This window comes from Bemisia tabaci, chromosome 9 (assembly GCF_918797505.1).
Source record: "Bemisia tabaci chromosome 9, PGI_BMITA_v3".
NCBI classification, from domain to species: Eukaryota; Metazoa; Arthropoda; class Insecta; order Hemiptera; family Aleyrodidae; genus Bemisia; species Bemisia tabaci.
The window spans coordinates 11,400,052-11,419,465 of record NC_092801.1 but is presented as its reverse complement, the minus strand read 5'-3'; the positions used below and the strand labels follow the sequence as shown (position 1 = coordinate 11,419,465).

The window sequence follows — 19,414 nt, the reverse complement described above, 5'->3', positions numbered from 1 at the left end:
TCCATGCCACAGTGTTGGAAGAAGGAGAAGGAGGGGGATGAGGGGATGAAGGAGGTGTCGCCGTGTCGGACATCTTGGATTTTTTTGATGACGTACGTAAGGTATACGGGAGGCGAACTTTCGAACTTTCGCCCTTTTTTTCGCTTTCTTTGTGAGTGGCCGTGTGAAACAAAAAAACATTCCATATGTCCTGAATTTTCTGTATATTTATTTTCTCTTTACTGTATTTTAGGGCAACGGCTGTGACGACTGCATGCTAATTGAAAATCTAGTGAACAAGTGTTAATAATCTTGAAAAGAATTTTCTATTATTTAGGTAAGCGTCTGCTGACTGTCTTCCATTCATCTGCTAAGTACTGCTAACTGTCCGTCATCACTGAATCTCCAGTACTTTTTGTTGTCTCGTATCAACAGTCTTATTGCGCTGCATTTCACTACCGTATACTTGTTCAACTTGTCTACACTATCTGCTCATTACTCTCATCTCCCCCGCACTCCTTGTTTTCCGCTAAGGTTAGTCTTGGGGCTGTTCTCAATATATTCAATACTGAAAATTAGATTCGCAATTGGACGTATTTATGCTGAATGGAACTGTGTGCAAAAGGGAAGATGGGGCATGTTCAAGCTAGCTGCACAAGAAACAATGTAAAAGTGTATATCGACGGTGAAAGTCGGCAATCACATAACTCGGTTTGCGACGTCGCAGACTTCCTGTCATACTTTATTTTTTAAATGGAAAACTACTCAACGGCAATTCTTTAAAACTGTCACGATTTTTCTTCTCAATGCGAAGAAAATTCTGCAATAACTTCAAGAAATAATATCAATTTGTTCTCCTTTTAAAAAATGACGTAGAGGCGGAGATTTTCAGACACCGCAAACGAGTAATGTGATTGCCGACTTTCACCGTCGATATAGTTCTCTTTGAGAAAATAGTGAAGCGGGATTTGACATTGAATCAAAAGGAACTGAGCACTAACTTGTAAGCCGGTGACAAGAGCCTTGTGGACAGGTCTCTTAAGTTACTTAAAGACTGACAACAGAGTCGTTTTTGTGCATGTCGTGCCTGCTCCTCATCGCTGACGTCACAGGCGCCTTTAAATTCCCATCCATTCTTATGGCCCGAGTACTAACAAGCACAATCACGAGTAGTCACGCACACAAGAGTATGTTCAATTTATTCTCTTATGCATTGCAAATGATTAAGTTGAGTTGCGTAGAAGGGGCATTGTTTCTTGACTCATAGGTTGCAATTCTTTTCTTTCAGCTTTCTCCTTTCAAGACTTTTTTTGGGGCGTGAATTTCAAAACCGGTAAGGAATGGGCTTGGAGCAGAGTAACCAAGGAGGAAGCAGCCACGGTGCTAAAAGCAGTGCAAACAAAGCAGATCGTCTGCGCCGTGGAAAATCAGTTCCGGAACAGAGGTGGAGCGGCGATGCTGGAACTCCTGATCAACGGCCCGGAAGTGCCTCCCCTGGTCATAGCATTTGCAGTGATTCAGATCTGCCTTACATATCGTACACCGTCAGTCGACCAATTGGCGGTAAGTGATTGATAGTTGCTTGTTAGTCCATAACTTTTATTGTCAAAATCAGTTGAACACTGCACCCAGTGTTCGAAACTCACCTTTGAGTTTCAGGAACCATGGGGCCCATCAACCTGATTTATAAGGTCATTGAAGATTTTTCAGGGGCCAAATTGACTTTTTGCCTCCATATCAAGGCGTATTTAGTGAAAAGTCAGAATCCAATGCTGTGCATTGAAGTTTCAAAGAATCACTCAGCAGAAAAATTAGGATTTTGGGGGGGGGGGGGGGAGAGTTTTTGGGGACACATTGACGCAAAGCCTTCATTTATTGGGCACCACACTATGGTCCACAGACCCTATTTAACAGAACTTTAGTCAAATTTTGAAGGTGGGAAAAATTAAAGTTTGGCACTACAGTTTTATAATACATACTCCCATGGATCGTCACCTAAGTTTTCATCGACTAATAATGATTTATAAGATTGTGACGGACCCTAACAACAGAGCGCGCGACAGGTCTTCATTAGCTGATTGTGGGCCGCATTCGGTGGTGCGTTACAAGGTGTTTATTTTACCGAGTTACGCATCATCTATGTAAATTTTTGGGCAACATGGTTCCACCTGGTGGCAAGTGACTTCCTTTTCACCCAGTTTCATTAATTTTGAACTGAAATTTGTATGCTTTTTAACGCTGCAAACATACGCCAAAAAATGATAGAAATCAGTGAAATTCGTAATTTTTAGGAAGCTCCAACTTTTTTTTAATTCTAGTTAATGCTTTGCGGATTGAAAAATCTTGTTCTACATATCCTTAAGTTTAAAATGAGGCCAATTTAAATGTCGCCTTTTGTCGCCTAATGGTCGAAATGAATTTTTTTCGAAGTGCACCTCCGTGCATCAAAATGTGGAATATTCCATGCATTTTTGGCGTTTTTGCGACTGTTAAATTTTTTATCGGTACAAAATGAAAGTATTCCGATATATTTTGATCTACTGAGTCCGAAAATGACCTTGGTTTTTTCTTATAACCTCTCACTTTTCCGAAAAAGTGACTTTTTCTCAGGAAAATGAGCAAATTTGACGTATTTTTGCCATAATTGCAATTCATGTTGATAAATTATACTGGACCCGTGATAAAGAGATTCTGTTATGTATATTAAGCTGCTAAATCCGAATATGATCTAGGTTTTTTTTATCACCCTCCAGTTCTCCGATAATGCCGATTTTCCCGAGCCTTTTGGGTAAAACCTTTTCCGGACTCTAAGTGTGTTAAAAATACATTTTAAAAATGATTTCGATGTGCGATACATCGATTCTTATGCATTCTGACTTGCTAAACCCGAATATGGCCTTAGATTTTTCCTATCATCCCTCATTATCCCGGAAAATTCAATTTTCCTTGGAGAACAAGCTTTTCCGGGTAAAATCGGTTTTTCCGAAAAATTGAAGGGTAATGGACAAAAACGGAGGTCATATTCGGATTTACCGCCTAAAAATACATGAGGATAACCTAATCTCGACCGACAGACATTTTTGTTATTATTTTTATACATGTCAAAATAGGGTGGAAAAAATCTTCAATCTTAAAAGCGCCAGAAATTACATTTGAAGTTAAGTTTCTCGGTCAGGATGTTAATATTTTGTTTAACTAAGATGTAAAATGAAATCAGCGACCCAAAAATCATAAGATCCAACACCTTTTATGGCAGTGCAGTGCATTTTCGAATAAAGTTCCGTTAAATCCAGTCTGTGGACCATAGTGCGCCATGACCGCATTCTTAGGCGCGTTAGTTAGAGTTTCGAACACTGTCTGGACCACAAGACAGGGTAAAAATTAAAGTAGGGCAAGATATCTTTTCTCATCAGAATTTCTCAAATGATGCACTAAACATGTCATTAAAGTCAAACATTAACCGGCAAGTCTGTGATAAGTCTTTTTAATCTAGGGGTGCATATTACTCTAGGCCTCCACAATTTTTTGCAATGAGCTGGGTTTTCACATTAAGGTAGGGATGTCGATACTCGAGGTAGTAAGTATCGATACTGGTATTGACTAAGCATCGATACCGATATCGAGCATCGAGCTGAAGTAGGTATGTATTTCAACTATACCGATTCAAAAACTTTAATCGTATTTGATTCGTTTTTTGATTGAAGAAAATTGAAAAACGAGAGTAACGCGTCGAAACTTTCTATGATTTTTATTTTTAAATCATTTCAGAAAATTTCCGGAAAACCTTCAGAAAACTACAGGAATCTTCGTAAAACACATCGATTAAAAATAAAACATCAGTAGATGTGTGCAACGTTACAATCGGAGATAAATAAGCTTCTATTTGCGCGCAGCCGTCGGTACTTCGGTTCAGCCACGGCAGGCGCAATGATACAACTATTCGACCACGGATGTAGGCATGTTGTGGCCAGCCGGATTGAAGGCGCGTCAAACTGCGAAGATCACGCAGCCGCGTTCCCGTCCCTGGCAGTCGCAACGCTGAAATCGCCGCAAACCTAAGAATACGCGTCATTATTTTCACTTTTGCCCTGTTTTAATATATTTAAATTGAAATATGTATTTCAACTATACCGATTCAAAAACTTTAATCGTATTTGATTCGTTTTTTGATTGAAGAAAATTGAAAAACGAGAGTAACGCGTCGAAACTTTCTATGATTTTTATTTTTAAATCATTTCAGAAAATTTCCGGAAAACCTTCAGAAAACTACAGAAGCTTCGTAAAACACATCGATTAAAAATAAAACATCAGTAGATGTGTGCAACGTTACAATCGGAGATAAATACGCTTCGATTCGCGCGCAGCCGTCGGTATTACGGTTCAGCCACGGCAGGCGCAATGATACAACTATCCGACCACGGATGTAGGCATGTTGCAGCCAGCCGGATTGAAGGCGCGTCAAATTGCGAAGATCACGCAGCCGCGTTCCCTTCCCTGGCTGTCGCAACGCTGAAATCGCCGCAAACCTAAGAATACGCGTCATTATTTTCACTTTTTGCCCTGTTTTACTATATTTAAATTGAAATATGTATCGATACTTTTGAGGTATCGATACCATCCATACTATTTCTAAATAATGTTGAATTCGGATTATGCTTATGTCTGTCGGCCGTTTAATTCCGCCAGATTTACACTTCTCTCGAACCCGCCCTTATTCACCTGCTTAGTCAACTATAATGAGCCCTTTACTACTGTTATTGAACTGAGCTTTTAACATTTTTAACGAAAGTAATCATTTTGAGAAACCTGATTACTCCGTCGTTTGTCTCAGTGCCTAGTGAAGGTGAAACAGAAGAGAGAGAAGTTGTTAAATAAGAAAAAGAGGCCTTCTTCATGGCCAAATCAGATAAAGCACCGTTATCATCGATATTGGGGTTTGAGGATTGATACTACCAGGTATCGATGCGAAGTATCGATGAGTATCGATCAAAAGTATCGATACTTTGGAAGTATCGGTTAAGTATCGACAGCCCTACATTAAGGTCTGCACAACGCCCTGATCAAAATTCTGCTGAATTTGTTGTGAATTATAGAATTTATGCTTATCATTCCACAACGGTTGAAAATCTGAAATCTGAGAAATCTAAGAAAAAAAATTCCCAGCCTCCACAATTTTTAGGGCAACTTAAACTGAATCGCCGATAAGCGAGCAACGAGTTCGGAGGTAGGCACTGCACTGGGGTCATACTGCTTGAAGCCAATCGCAAATAAGCGAATCTGTGGATACCGGAGATCTTCTGTATTGAAGGTCTTTTGCATTTCAGAGGTATCGCATTGATTTTTCTCTAACTTTTTTTTATTTTTCAGACTCTCCAAAGCCTCAACACAAGTATCACCTGTCCCGCGCTAAGTCATCACCTCAACATGCATCCAAGACATCCGGAATGTCGCGCAAAGCTGCCTCCAAAGTTGATCCTAATCTCATTGTAGTTAAGGAACCACTACCAGGCGAGAGCACAGACACAGATCCTGATATTCTCAAACTCCAAGTAAGTCAAATGTTTGTAAGTTTTTTTGTTGCTAATTCGCATCTTAGCCGAGTGAGAATAAACCCATCAAGTGAAGCAAGAGCCATTGAACACAGCTCAAAATTCAGCACCTTAATGTCAACAATCTCTCCTACCCAACCTATTCTCATATCTCAACTCTACGATTTTTTGCTTATTGAAGGTCTACATCTTACTTATGCAATGCATCATAATTTGATCATTTTATGTCCCTTTTTTTGGTCTAATACTGGCCCAGACGTCGGTCTCTAAGTCCAGTTTGGCGGAAAGTACGAGTTTTGCAGAAGCCCCCAGTATTAGACCTAACATGAGGGAGAAAATGGACGGATCATAATGCGTTCTGTAAAGTGTTGACCTTTTATGAACATTAAATCCTAGGGTGATGGAATTTCAGGTAGGGTGTGTCCAAAAACGGTCCTTATTGATACTCCTCCTTTGGTCCTAGAAAAAAAAGTTTACCGAAAATTAAAAAACGCAAACTTGCAAAATGAATTAAAGTAAATGCTAATGCGTTTCAAGACCCCAAAATCCCTTCTTCAAGACTGAAATTTTCACTGGCCATTCGTTGTTTACATCTTGCTGGACTTGATTCCTGTCAGGGTTGTCACTGTCACCCATCACTTAGATGAAAAACTTCTCCAAACATTCCAAGTCCAGTTGATAAATTAGACTTTAAAAGAAGTTTAAGAGTAAAAAAAAAATAAATTCTATTCAGAAAATTGGCTCTGGGGATACTGTCCTTTAAGATGATTCTGTCAGCACAATTCAGAATGTAATAGGTATCGTGTACGATGTTCTTTGGCACTTGTGACTCTTGCATTTGCTCCTCAACCCTTAAAGTTGAACCAAAAGTAGCAAAATGTAACCAAAGAAGCCATCAAAATCCTTTTCACCACATCAAAACTTGACAATTGTTATACACACAGTCTACAACTTCAACAAGTTTTTGTAGCATTTATTACAATTACTATTCTTCCTCCAAAAGTAGCCTCAGAATCAAAAACCCTTCATACCTCAATTTTGGTAAAAATAGAGTTCGTCATACCTTACCTAGAAGGGGATGAAGTGAGCCGAACGGGAAACTTTCAGTATGAAATGATGATGTTTTTACTTCCATTGTATAAAGAAATTGATAAGTTGTGAAACTTGTTGAAACAGAGGGTTTTCCAAAGCCCTTCTTTAAAATTTTTGATGATAGGAATTCTAAGTTTTGGAAATGTAGCGCTCTTAACTTCCTACCTATAATAGTTACCTGACCTATGTCGTCAATTCTTTCGTCCACGATAACTATCGTTAAATTCACGTTAGTCTATTCAAATTTTGTAATTTTGTCCATTTTGGTCTTACAAAGAACTGTATAGATTTTTGGTTAAATCGCACTTACCGTTTACTTATAAACGGTAATTAACGTAAGTGCCCTACTTACGCTGTTTTCCACTAATCTGTTTTTATGAAAGTTCTATTCCTTGGTTTCCTTGGTAACCTTTGTTTGCTATCAGCTGATGTTTTATTTCAATTTTTTTTATTTATTCTTTTTTTTATTTATTTTTTTTTAATAAATCATTGCTAGGTGAGCTCTAATTTTTTTGCCAGCATTTATTCTACCCCCCCCCCCCCCCCAGCTCATTTTTCTAGCTCTATCACCCACTCCCTTTAACTCATTTTTCTATCGATTTTATCATTTTTTTATGGCATGTCTTGCTCCCTTACCACCATTTTTTCGGGGTAATAGATATTTTAGCGGCCTCTAGACCCGTGACTCCAGTCACGGGCATTTCGCTAGTTAACTCATAAGTAAATGCATTTTGTATTAAATTTTTTTTTTCCCCCATGCCTTTTTCAAAAATGTTAATTAACAACCCTTGTGTCATGATTTAATATTTTGCAGAGGATCCCCAAGTTCCTTCCAATCATGAGAGGCTCTATAGGAGCTACAGATGCAAAGGATCCGGAAGTATTTGAGCGTTTGGATTCAAACAATTTGTACAGACTGTGTTTGATTTACGAAAATTACCTCCACAAGCATGCAGTCTCTGTGGAAGCAGATCAGAAAGCACTACTAGAACAAATAAAAGAGGTAAGTAATGGAGGATATTATAGGTTAATTTCATAATGGACCTGTTGCAGACCAAAGACGCAGCCAAATAAATAAGCCTACTGCATCTAAAATTGCAAAAAAAATTCCTGGGCACATCATAAAAGTCTGAAATCCACTTTTTAGTGCACAATCTGCGTGTTTGGAACGTGCTTGTTCATATTTACCACCACTGCAGGCAGTTTTACCTAGTGGCCAACTATCAGGTTCAGGATTGCCCAGAGAATGTGAATTCATGTGTTTGAGTCAATTGGTGTGAGTCAATGGAAATAAATAATTGGAATCCATTTTTCAATGAGGAACCACCATTTTTTTTATTTTATAAACAACATACATGCTATTAGTTTTCCTATGCAGGTACATGCTTTTAAGGATGCACCAGAAGTAGTTGTTCCGTTTTGCAGAGTTCATGATCCACAAGGTAGAGGGGTCAAAAATCGTGCCAAGCACACCACAGCGTGAGACAAGTTCGTGTAAAGTCTTTGGCCCAACTTTACAAAGTCAGAGAATAGCCATAGAACATTGCTACAAGACCTTGCAATTTTTTCTTTCAGTCGAAACATTGCACTTCCTCAATTTGAGTCATTTCAGTCATTTCCGTCATTTCAACTAATTGTCTTGAAAAATCATGAATGTATGTACATAGAAAAAAAGAAAAGAAAAAAAGAACATTGAAAAGTCAGGAATTCTAATGATGAAGAAAACTGCCCGCAGCGCATCAATGGACAATCTAATGGAATTGATTGTCAAAGCAATAAAGACAAAGTAGACGGAGGAAAAGTGGATGGATCCCATTGGTTGAAACGGATGATTGTCATAAATGAAGGACTAAATGATAGACTAAAAATAGGGTCTAGTGTGGGTTGCCCTCAGTCTTTAACCATCCTTTGTCCATCCTAACCATCCGCTCGTATCAATAGAATCGCTCCATTTTACCATCAGCTTCTTTGCCCACTGGTTTGTCTATCAATTTCAATGATCCTCCTGCAAGAGAGTCTGATCTTCTGTTCAAACTTCTTAATCCGTGCAGTGCAACCTGCATCCAAAAGTACATAACTTGACTGAAACGAATCACCTAGGTTTCGTAATCAGATGGGAAACTCAAGATGGCTGCTGTTGTATGTCGATTTTTTTCAATTTTTTCTTAAGAAAGAAAGAAAAAGAAAACATTCAATGCTATTTTGTCGTTGCCCATATAGAAGAACATTACCTTATTTCGACATCTCAAAATTTTCACTCGCAAAATGAATTTTTTATCAGGCAACTGTTAGACATTTCTCAAAATCATGTTCAATTTTTATTCCCACTTCAAAACCTTTATGATGAGGTACAACATAACTATTTTTGGCTTATTTTAGGAACAAGTTAAGGCCATTAGTTTCCTCACTCAGTTAAGTGATTTCATAAATGAGCCAGAAATAGAAATTGCTAATTGCAAAATTTGGTTCTTTTCTTAACCATGCGTAGCATGGATTTTGAATAAATCTAATCTTGTTATTTTGTCACCTGTTTAAGATTCACAACGAGTCGAATAGGCTAATCTACTCCTACTCGGAACGTCAAAAAGCTTTTGCCCGATATGCAGATCAGCTGAGTAAAGTGACGCAGCTAGAGCAGAGTCTGAACAAGTGCCATCTGAGCTTGAACAAGACCTTGGAAACAGTCGAAATGCTCAACAACTCTTTGCCGCCGGACGAGAGACTCGAACCATTTGTATGGACCACTGGTTGAACTTGGTACTAATTTTGCATCTGGAAGACTCGAATCCAAGAGGAAACAGGTTTGAAGCTCTAATTAATTCGCAACGAATGGTGTTAAAGTCACAGGGTGTCTTCTGGTCATGAGAAAGTGTGTAAAAACTTGAATGTAAATTACTCCTTGACAAAGTATTTGCGAAATTACATTCCAATCGACTCTGCTCTCTCAGACCCTAAGCTCATTGTAAATCGACTGAAGTGTGCAGTAAGATCACACCGAAGTTGAAGTTTTGATAAGAACAAATATGTACAATATTTCAGATCTCCTAAAATATGTCAAATGGAGATGCGTTAGAAATCACAAGATGCACAATAAAGGTATGGCAACTTGAAGAGCAACTTATAGCCATGCCTTTGTAGGAGCCTCAGAGATGGGAAGAAGGGTTATGGAAGTTGATAAAACTAGAAGTTATTTTTTGATTGTCAAATAGTTGATGGGCTGTGATAATCTTGAAAACAACATTGTATGAACTCAGAACTTGGCAGGATTTGATGACGTGCAGCAACTAATTTTTTGTTGTTTGATGTAATCAATGGTTGTTACTCATGTTTATGAGTTATTTAATTCATCTGAGTAGCACTGAGGTGCATGTCAAGGACCTTTAGGTCCGTTCCTACAATTCCTAAGAGCAATGAATTTGCCATAATGGTTATAATGAAGGTGGTGAAGTTACATGTCATAGGCTACATTAGTCACATGTTATAGGCATCATTAGTTACATGCTATTTTTACTTGTGGCGGTTCTACGGATTGCTGCGGCACCCAGTCTTGCCTCCTTGGGACTGGCTTAAGATGTGTTCTAATTGAACAGATTATTTTATAAATGTCGTAAGCACCAAAAATGCGAATTCGAGAAAAACAAGAAAAACCGTTTTATTTGCTTCGTTGACAATCTTCGAATTTCAAAATAATGTATGTTCTTTTAGAAGGCTATTATGAAATCAGACATTAATATCCTAGAGAAAACAAAGAAAAAAAAACTATAATTATCAGCCTGTGTATTTTCTGTAAAATGCGGCACAGTCGCCAACTCATTTTTGACAAAATTGTTAGCTAAGCCGTATTATTTCGTTAGCCCACAATATTTAAAATAAGCAGTAAAAATTATTTAATATAAAAGACAACTCACCATTTCCTTAGAGGCCGCTGTAACGACCGCATTAAAAATTGTCGCTGCTTCTTCCACACTTTTTCCTTCTAAGATGAAGTACATATCTATAGTATACAATCTAAGTAGGTAACCTAAAAAAAAAAAAAACACACAAAAATCACAATGAGCGCATCGGCAAACTGAAATGCACTCCTAACTTCACAATCTGCGCAAGAAATTTGTGTTTGTTTAAGCTTACCGCTTCAAAAAGATTACTACAGCAGAGGTGAACATTTCGTTAAGGAGTCATTCCATTCAATCCCTGCTGAACATGGCCGACGCTTCCGCAAGCAAGTTGCGGAGAGCACGAGGTCAATCAAGGATATCTACCAACGCGAGAAAAATGTGAATGTAAACTGGTATTTATACTGTTTACATGATTAAATATATTGATTAAGTTCATTGTGGATGTATTGCACTGTGCTAATTTTAAGGCTTGCCGAAGACTCTTTTGATCGTTTGGTATCCATCTAAAGCTACTTTCTAGCCACAGGTGGCCATCAAAAAATCTCGCAAGTGGAGTCACTGCTGAACGCATCATCATATTTAGAATTTACTCCCCCTTGTGCCTTTGGATGTTGCTTCTGGCGGGTTGTACCTTGTTGTCTTTCGCTCCGTGCCCTCCAGCTGGTCCAGCGCTCTTGCCTTCCTGTCCAAGATTTTCTTTATCAGTACCAGATCTGGGTCCATCGGTGTGTTGAAATGTATCAGCGCCCTTGTTTTTGCGTGCCGCCACCAATTCATCTTCTCCTCCTTCACCATCTGGCTGAACAGATATATTTCCAACTTCACTGTGGCATAGCCAATTTCCCCTGGCGTTTGAAACTTTAACTGGTATTCTCCTTCCGCGTGACAAATATACTGCGAGATTACTCCATCGCGTTCTGTTGACAGTTGCTGTTGCAATGCACTGAGGAGAAAGCCACTTTCCATATAGTCTTCTGATGGTATTTGTGACGTAGCATCTACATGTGCAATTTGCGTATTCGCACACAAGGACGGCATGGATGTGCATGCCGTGGGATGCGATGAAGCAGAGGGCGGATCTAATCCGAGCCAGAGATCGCACCAGGCACTTTTCAGGTTCGATTCCAGCTCTGATTTTATAAATGTCGTGTAGAATGGTTCTTTTGTTAAAACAATCAGCAAATCCTTCCATTCACAGTCTATAAGGTTCCTCCCATCTTTTTTCAATTGTTTCATCTGCAGCTGCATACCTTTTATTAATGTCGTAACAGGTTTTTGAATCAGATCTGTCAGACTCGAGTAAAATTCGAAATATATTTGTCGAGAGTGTAACTGCATAACCGTGACCACCTGTCATCTTTCAAGAAATCGGAGTCCTCAAATTCTGCTTCTTCTCCTTCGTTTAGCAGCATCAATCCATCATCTGGAGCATTTCCGCATAAGTCATGATACAACAATTTGATGTGTAACATTATAACGTATTATATAATATACAATTACAACATTATAACATATATAAAAATTCGAGCAAACAATACTACGTTGTACTACTTTTGGCCACAATTTTTCAAGTTTAACAAATTATTTCAAGTTGATTACGAAACATCATAAACAGTAAAAAAATACCAAACACAAAAATACTAAACAAAGAGAGAACAACACATTAAGGGAATCGGAGAAATTTATAAAATGTGTTGCCCAAAACCAAGTTTGAGCCGGGCCAGTTAGAAGTTTACTGGTTTGCATAAGTTTAGTTTTATCAGAAACTCGAAAATCAAGACAAGTAATCATCGAATGAACTTATAAACTCTTCGGGATTAAGTTGCTCATTATCTCCATTACAAAGACTAAAGTCGCTAATTTTGGGTCTAAAATCCAACACTTTTCTGTTCTCGGGTCACTGGAATGAGACATATCACTAGGGCTTGAATTGAAAATCGAGCCCCGGTTAGGCACAGGCATGTACGGTTGATTCTGAGCACTTGAGGAGGGATGAGGCGGAGTACAATTTGTATGCGAAGCTACATTTGCATTTTGGTCAAATACTAGTAAATATTAAGAAAAAAGAATCATTGCCACATTGGAATTGACACAGTTAGACATTGGTGAGAAATTATGGTTGGGCATTAACACTGAAACTTGTCGCTTGAAATTCAGGGGCTTGGCTCATGATGCTATTGGCAACGTTTTGACCTGATTGTCTTTGAATGTTATGATTACCAAAATTAGAAACATGGGTAGCCTGAGTATTCTTATTGCAGCTCGGAACAACTGCTCTATCAACCTCCGCTCTAAGCAAATTCGGCAAATCAGATCTGATAGAAAACAATTCCCGCTGAAATGCAACCCTCAGGTCACTCATGTCTTGCATAATATCAGATAACCATCCACTAGTCCATTCATTCAAATCAGGATCCTCGTATGGATCAGACCTAGTATGGTTTTTAACGTCTCTGGTTCAAAAGCTCTGCTGTTGGGTTGCCCGGGTCTCTCTCGCACACTGATGGCGGAGGGGGAGGGGGGCTCAAGGGAAAAATCCCTCAAACCCGAACCTGTAGAGAGGGTCCTCAGACCACCAAGAGTTTGCCGGTGGCGGCAACTGCAACGCGGAGCATGGAATCAGCGGCTCTTTCATCCTTGGCGGATTTTCATACATGACGACCTAACCTAACCTAATCTAACCTAACCAAATAACAATAATTTATGGCTAGGCACTTACCGGGACAGCCTCCACTCCATTCGGATGCCCTGCTGGTAGCGGCGGGGCTACCGCTGGGGATCGGAATGGACTCTACTGAAAAGTCCGTTGTCAACAGCGGTTTTTTCGTCGTAGGAAGATCGAAGGCCGCCTTCCTTTTCTCCATCGCACTCAGTATTTCGTTGGTGCCTTTTTGGTCTCCTTGGTAATTCATTTTTCTTTGTTCTGGACCGAAAAAAAAAAAAATTGTGTGAAAAATCGTTTAAAAAACAAAATAAAAAAAATTTTCGTTTATGGATGGAGGCGGGGGAGGGTGAATTGGAGAAATAATCATTTTTTTTCCATCAACCAATTGTATAATTTGAACGCATTTTCGAGGGCACAGTGAGGATACTCATACGAGCACCGCTGGGCGCTCGGATAGTTCCACAGGTCTTTTAACTGCGGTGTCTCGCTTAGATTCTTGATGCTGTAGTCGTTCCGGTGTATGTACGGGCGAATCCACCTCTGTTTATGGATGCCCTTCATATATATCACTTTCTCTTTCTTTAATAGCCTTTCCATTATCCCCTCTAATTCCCTCAAATCAGTTTCACCGTCCGACCAGTCTAACTGATGGTAATTCTTGATTATCCACGCGTTATCCCCTGTGTAGTATCGTTTGTTTACGCTCGTTTTAAACACATAGTGTTCAATGGTTGTTCCATCCGTGCTCACCACACCGATTTCTTTAATTACATAGGTGTTCCGTGCCCCGCGGTACCCTTGTATGTCCAATATGTACGGCATGCTGTAAAACAAAACCATAATGTCTAACCAAGATAGGTTTACCCTCACACAAAAATTTTCATAATAGCAACATATATATTTGTTAGAGAAGTCCCCACAGAAGGTTTAGGGTAAACTGTGAAAGGGTTAGAAGTTTTTGAATCAGGTCGGAACGATTTTTTTTTTTAACAGCCCGTAATTTATTAATACATTTGCAGTGATGGGACGCTTGCAAGGTGAGGTGTTTTCTTTTAAAATCGGGGTAAATACTCTCCGGTTTCTAGTATCCTAACCGTGAATGGACTCTGTCCGCTTGCCTGAACCACGCTCTAGTCTTGACTTTTTGAATATCAGACTCATCAAGGTGCTTACGATCGAAATTATGTTAAGAGCGAGCGAGCATCTCAAACATTTCCCATCTTAGTGTTTGAGCAAAGAAAAGTCCTGTCTCCGCACACTTCAAAAGCACAAACGCTAGCAAATTTTTATCCCGCTCTCAGTTTAAATGATCAATCAGCAAACAAAAATGTTTCTGCAATCTTGGGCTTAGGAACATACTAGAGACGGATTTACTTCGGTTAAAATGTATGACTTGTATGGTGTATGACTCCCATCTGAGTCGGACCTGGAAAACGGGGCCGTAAATCGCGGTAGCGAGTGGCTCGGCGAAGTGCACGGACTTCTGGGGCCGGCTAGGTGGGGACGGACGCCGGCGAGGAATCGACAGGTGAGGCCTCCCTAGTCAGCAGCCACCAAGAGAGGCTTAACCTCACACAAACATTTTAGCAATAGCAATATACATATTAGTAAGAGAAGTCCGATCAGAAGTTTTAGGGTAATCTGTGAAAGGGTTAGAAGTTTTTGAATCAAGGCTAGGTCGGATTTTGCTGTGATGGGAAGCTTGCAAGGTGAGGTGTTTTCTTGAAAAATCGGGTTAAACATCCTCCGGTTTTATAACGTGCTCAGCTTTCGAGCCAAGCAGCTGAACACGTTGGGGGATGATCGCAGATAAGGGGGCGTATCCACCAGAAAGGGTAATCCTAGAATAGGGAAGGTAGATCTAGGGGGATGTAAGAGCCCTTTCACTCTATATAGATGGTCACCTACCTCAAGAACGTATCCTAGAATCCTAAGGAAAAGAAGGAACACGCAAGTAGGAGATGGCCGCTCGATGTATTGGGTACTTGTATGGTAACAACGATAATGATGGTATATAACAGTAAAACTACATCTAGGTCACACAGACCTCAAACAACTATCACACAGATACAACTACTACAAAAGGGGGGGAGGGGGTCTCCAAGCAGGAAGAGCCGTCGGGGATGCTGGACGGGACTTTCGGCGAGGGGAGGGATACTCAAAGCTCAATCACCGGGGTGAGACGCGGGACGGGGCAACTTGAGGAGTCAAGGACTCAGAAAGGGGGTGAAAGGCCGCTGGGGCGAAAGGAGGGTCGGGGACGGACCGTAGGACCACAACTTTCGGCCGAGGGATACTCGAGGACTTGACTACGGGGTGAGACACGCGTCGGGGGTCCGCGAGGAGGCGTAGGCACGGTTGGTGAGACGACTGACTTCAGGGGATTTCAGAGAGCTCCTCGTGGGCCTCTAGGCCTGCTAACTTGGGCGTCGTTTCCCACGGTTAGCTCGCCAAAATCCCCTGACCAAGCATGTCATATCCGTCAGGACTCCGAAATCCCCGGAAAGCAACTGGTTAGGTCCTCATGACCACGACATAACTGTTCTATGTGACGGCCGAAATCAGGGTAAGCAGGATCCCGTATAAAAAAAACGGCAAGCCCGTCACAATAAGGTTTGACAACGCAATTTGCCGAAAATTGGAGGGCTGCGCGGAGTAGACACAGCACCTCCCACCATCCACGCCCTGTCCCGCGGAACTCTAAAGGAAACATTTTGCTGAAAACCAAACGAGATACGGATAACGCAACGGAACGCGGACTGAAACCGGGAGCTATCCGCCCAAGAACAGAGCCGATTCCCTGGAAGAAAATGTGCAACTTCAGCAATTAAGGGCTAGTGGGTGAACGTCTTCTTCCCCCCCCCCCCCCCCCCCGCAGAGAGCAGAAGAAACTGATCGCTAAACAACTGTTGCCAAACCAAGCTAATATTAAGCCAATACTTACGGCCAATTGTAAAAAACAACATACAGACCAGTGATTCCACTATGCAGATATGTGCTTCTACGGGAGAACCACAGATAGCGCCCATTTGTCTTGCAGATAATCCGATTGCCCTTAAACTTTCCCTCGAAGACCCAAATTTGGACTCTCCATTTCGGAAAAACCCAACAGCGCCTCTTTAATAAGAATGCAATTCGTAGCTTGAAACTATAAAAAGTTACCAACAGTGAAGACACTTGTGTGCATGGGAAGGACTGGGGGCGCATGCGTTATTTCAGACCAAAAAAAAAACCAAGTGTCTTTAGACTGCGTAAATGGATTCTGACACGGTTTAGGAACGACATATGCGCCATTGGTATTCCTACACATAAGTGCTTTCGGAATGAGAAAGAGTATGTGGGTCCTGATTGCAGACTGCAGCAACGTCGATCAACGCCGGAAAAATTCACAATTTCCTACAAACTTGTTCGCCAGCAATATCATTTATCGTCTCTGCGTGCTAGCCTGGACGCGCCTTTGCGCCGTGTCCTCACTCAATGCATAACTACGCAATAGTGGGAAAAATAGGATCAGAAAGCATAATCGGAGTGCCACGGCAGCGTAATGAAAAGACCACCTTCAGGGCACAGAGCATTTCTTAAGAAGATCGAGCGAACGAATCTCCTTTGCCGAGCGAGGCTGCGAGCAGCGGGACGTGAGCCCTGAACCTCATAAGACCACGCGCATAATGCGACTCATATCTTGCTGCACGCGGCCCCTCTCGGCAAAGGAAATACGAAAACCTGGAAAAGTATAGAATGACGGAAAATTCATTTCACGATGAAGTGCGCAGAATTACTTTCCACTCTTATCAAACATACGGGAATTAATCTTAGCGCACATTTTTTTTTCCCCTCTTTTTCTTCGTGTATTTAAATTTTTTCTTGAGTAATTATCAAAAAGGTACTTAAAACAGTACAAATTTAATGACATTTTTGGTTCATTCCATTTGCATAAGACATGGATGAAGTAAATTTGTTAATTTTTCTAAGGGGATTTGCGCCAATAGGGGTAACCCCCTCAAAACACATTGGGCACTCACCCGAAAGTTAGGATGCATCTTTGTGTTGCGAAAACAACAAATTGAGAGCAACGCATACCTACGCAATGGCGAAAACATATGATCCGGGAGCGTTGTCAATTCGTCTCATCAACTGAGTAGAAATAATACCTTACACAGAGCATCTTTTGAAGAATTAAATGAGCGCATTGCTGCTGAATGGGACTGCGAGCATTGAGACGTGAGCCCCGAATCTCATAAGACCATGTGCACAATATGGCTCATGTCACGGTGCACGCTGAACCGTTCAAAGGAAATGCGTCCATTGCTCTTCACGATGAAATGCGCAGGAATAATTTCCACTCTAATCAAACACACGGGACTTAATTTTAGCGCGCATTTTTTTTTTTTCCCCCGCGCATTTAATTTTTTTTTTCTCGGTGATTCTCAAAATAGTACTAATTTCTTGACATTCTTGATTTATTCTCATTTATGTAAAACGTGGATGAAATAAATTTGCTAATTTTATTAAAGGGAATTTCCCTTAAATTTTAGTATACTACTTGCTTACTCGTGCGCCTACTTATTAAGACACGGTCCCGGAAGCGCCGCGGGACGCGCCCCCTTGATCACTCACTTAAAAAATTCACCTACTCAGAAATGCGTAGAATCTTGTCGCAGTGGGCCTTCATGGAGAAAAATCGATTGAGAATCGACAAAGGGTTAATAAACACAAATTTTAAATGACTTGAAACCTGCCGCGCTCCCTAAGGCCCTCTGTTGCAGCGTTGCAAAATGATCAGACAAACTACATTTCTTTTACCCCCTCTTACTTTTTCCTTTCCCAACCAATTATTACATGCAATCCGTGGAATCCAGTTAAAATAAAAAAGGAATTTCCAAATACACTATCATTAACTCTGATTCTAGAATTTATATATTCATATCCTTGAATTACTAAAAAAAAATATTCCTAATAAGACAGATACTATTACGTTAATTCTTCCTCTGGTCTTTCATTCTCTTTTTCCTTTTGTTGTTCAGACGGCACTGCAGCGGAGGGCCCCTCGGCGCGCGGTGGGGCGGGTCGGTGGGAGAGGTCGGACATGGAAATTTAGGAATTCTAAGTAACGATAGTAGCTATCCTAATAACTCCGCTGTAAGTAACTTTTCCGATTATGAAGCCATAAATGTTTAGAAGAACCAAGTTATGTCCGATCTCCCCCGTTGATTCGAACCACTGCGCGCCGTGTCACTGAGAAAAACTCCAACACTGATTTTGCATAAAAGCTACTATGTTCCATACGAAATAGGCTCAAGGTTGAGCTTTCAAATTATAAACAGAACGTAAAAAAAAAATCCTTCTTACGATTTGAGGGAAAAATATTTCCTTCATCCTTTCCTCCCCTTATTTTGTAAATAATCAATAATTGTATCATTTAGGCATCAGTAGTATCCTTTAGTATCCTATCCTAGTATCCTTCCTTTTTGAAACTAAAATATGCATAAACAAAAATAGTTCTTAGCAAATAAAAATAAACACTTGGGATAAACAGATGAACCGCACTTTAATTAGATTACGTAAAAGAAAACATAATAAACGGAAATATTAACGGAATATTGGAGTTACGGCGGTTTTTTCTACACAAAAACAAAAAAATATATATGAATGGTGAATGCGAGTTCAAGGAGCCTTGCTGGGACCAGGCTGGGACTTTGCTTGTAACCAATAGCCCTTACTATCACCACCACTGTCCTTTGCCACCGGTCCTGGGTGGTTGATGGAGGAGCGGAGCCTCGGATCCCTTGGGACTGGGGGAGCGGCCCCTGGAACAGCCGCCTCACTGCGGGAAGGGCCCTCTCTCGCGGAGGACGAGCCACGGCCTAGGATTACGAAGAGACATGCACACCGTGGGCAGACGACACTTTGCCGCTCCGACTCCACGAGAGCTGAGCACGTTATAGGTTTTAAGTATCCCAATCGTGAAGGGGGGGGGGGGGGGTCGATGGGAAAATCGCTCAAACCCGACTTCGAAGAGAGGGTCCTCAGACCACCAAGGGTTTGCCGGTGGTGGCGACTGCAAGCGTAAGGGGGAGCCTGGAATCAGCAGCTCCTCCATCCTTGGCGGAAGAGCGTGACCAAAAGGAGGGATCAAACGTATCGTCATTGAGAATTGTATAGGATCGAAAGTTCGATTGGTCGGAAAACAAACTGGCCTCTGCTACGTAGCTGAGATGTACAACCGTTACACA

The 19,414-nt window shown here is 40.8% G+C and overlaps 2 protein-coding genes across 3 annotated transcripts in view; one reads left to right on the top strand and one right to left on the bottom strand.

The window, feature by feature from the left end:
- The first annotated feature begins 100 nt into the window (after nucleotides 1–100).
- On the top strand, nucleotides 101–10,706 carry BORCS5 (BLOC-1 related complex subunit 5). Of its 2 annotated transcripts, none has more exons than XM_019056037.2 (5): nucleotides 101–316; nucleotides 1,268–1,542; nucleotides 5,347–5,528; nucleotides 7,435–7,623; nucleotides 9,157–10,706. In XM_019056037.2, the coding sequence occupies exons 2-5, from the start codon at nucleotides 1,320–1,322 to the stop codon at nucleotides 9,370–9,372; spliced, it is 810 nt and encodes a 269-aa protein (XP_018911582.2). In that variant the 5' UTR covers nucleotides 101–316; nucleotides 1,268–1,319; the 3' UTR covers nucleotides 9,373–10,706. The 2 variants fall into 2 exon arrangements, with proteins under 2 accessions (XP_018911582.2, XP_018911583.2); XM_019056038.2 differs by lacking the exon at nucleotides 101–316 and adding an exon at nucleotides 327–513.
- LOC140225397 (uncharacterized) overlaps nucleotides 9,509–19,414 on the bottom strand; it is a 28,404-nt gene continuing 18,498 nt past the window's right edge. The window contains exon 2 of the mRNA XM_072304169.1: nucleotides 9,509–13,198. The gene's annotated coding sequence lies outside the window, so the exon portion shown is untranslated. The remainder of the gene's footprint in view (nucleotides 13,199–19,414) is intronic.

Coding starts and splice junctions, on each gene's coding strand:
- BORCS5 (XM_019056037.2), top strand. CDS start 1,320: ATGGGCTTGGAGCAGAGTAACCAAGGAGGAAGCAGCCACGGTGCTAAA. Junction 1,543..5,346: donor CGTCAGTCGACCAATTGGCG/GTAAGTGATTGA, acceptor TTTATTTTTCAG/ACTCTCCAAAGCCTCAACAC. Junction 5,529..7,434: donor CTGATATTCTCAAACTCCAA/GTAAGTCAAATG, acceptor AATATTTTGCAG/AGGATCCCCAAGTTCCTTCC.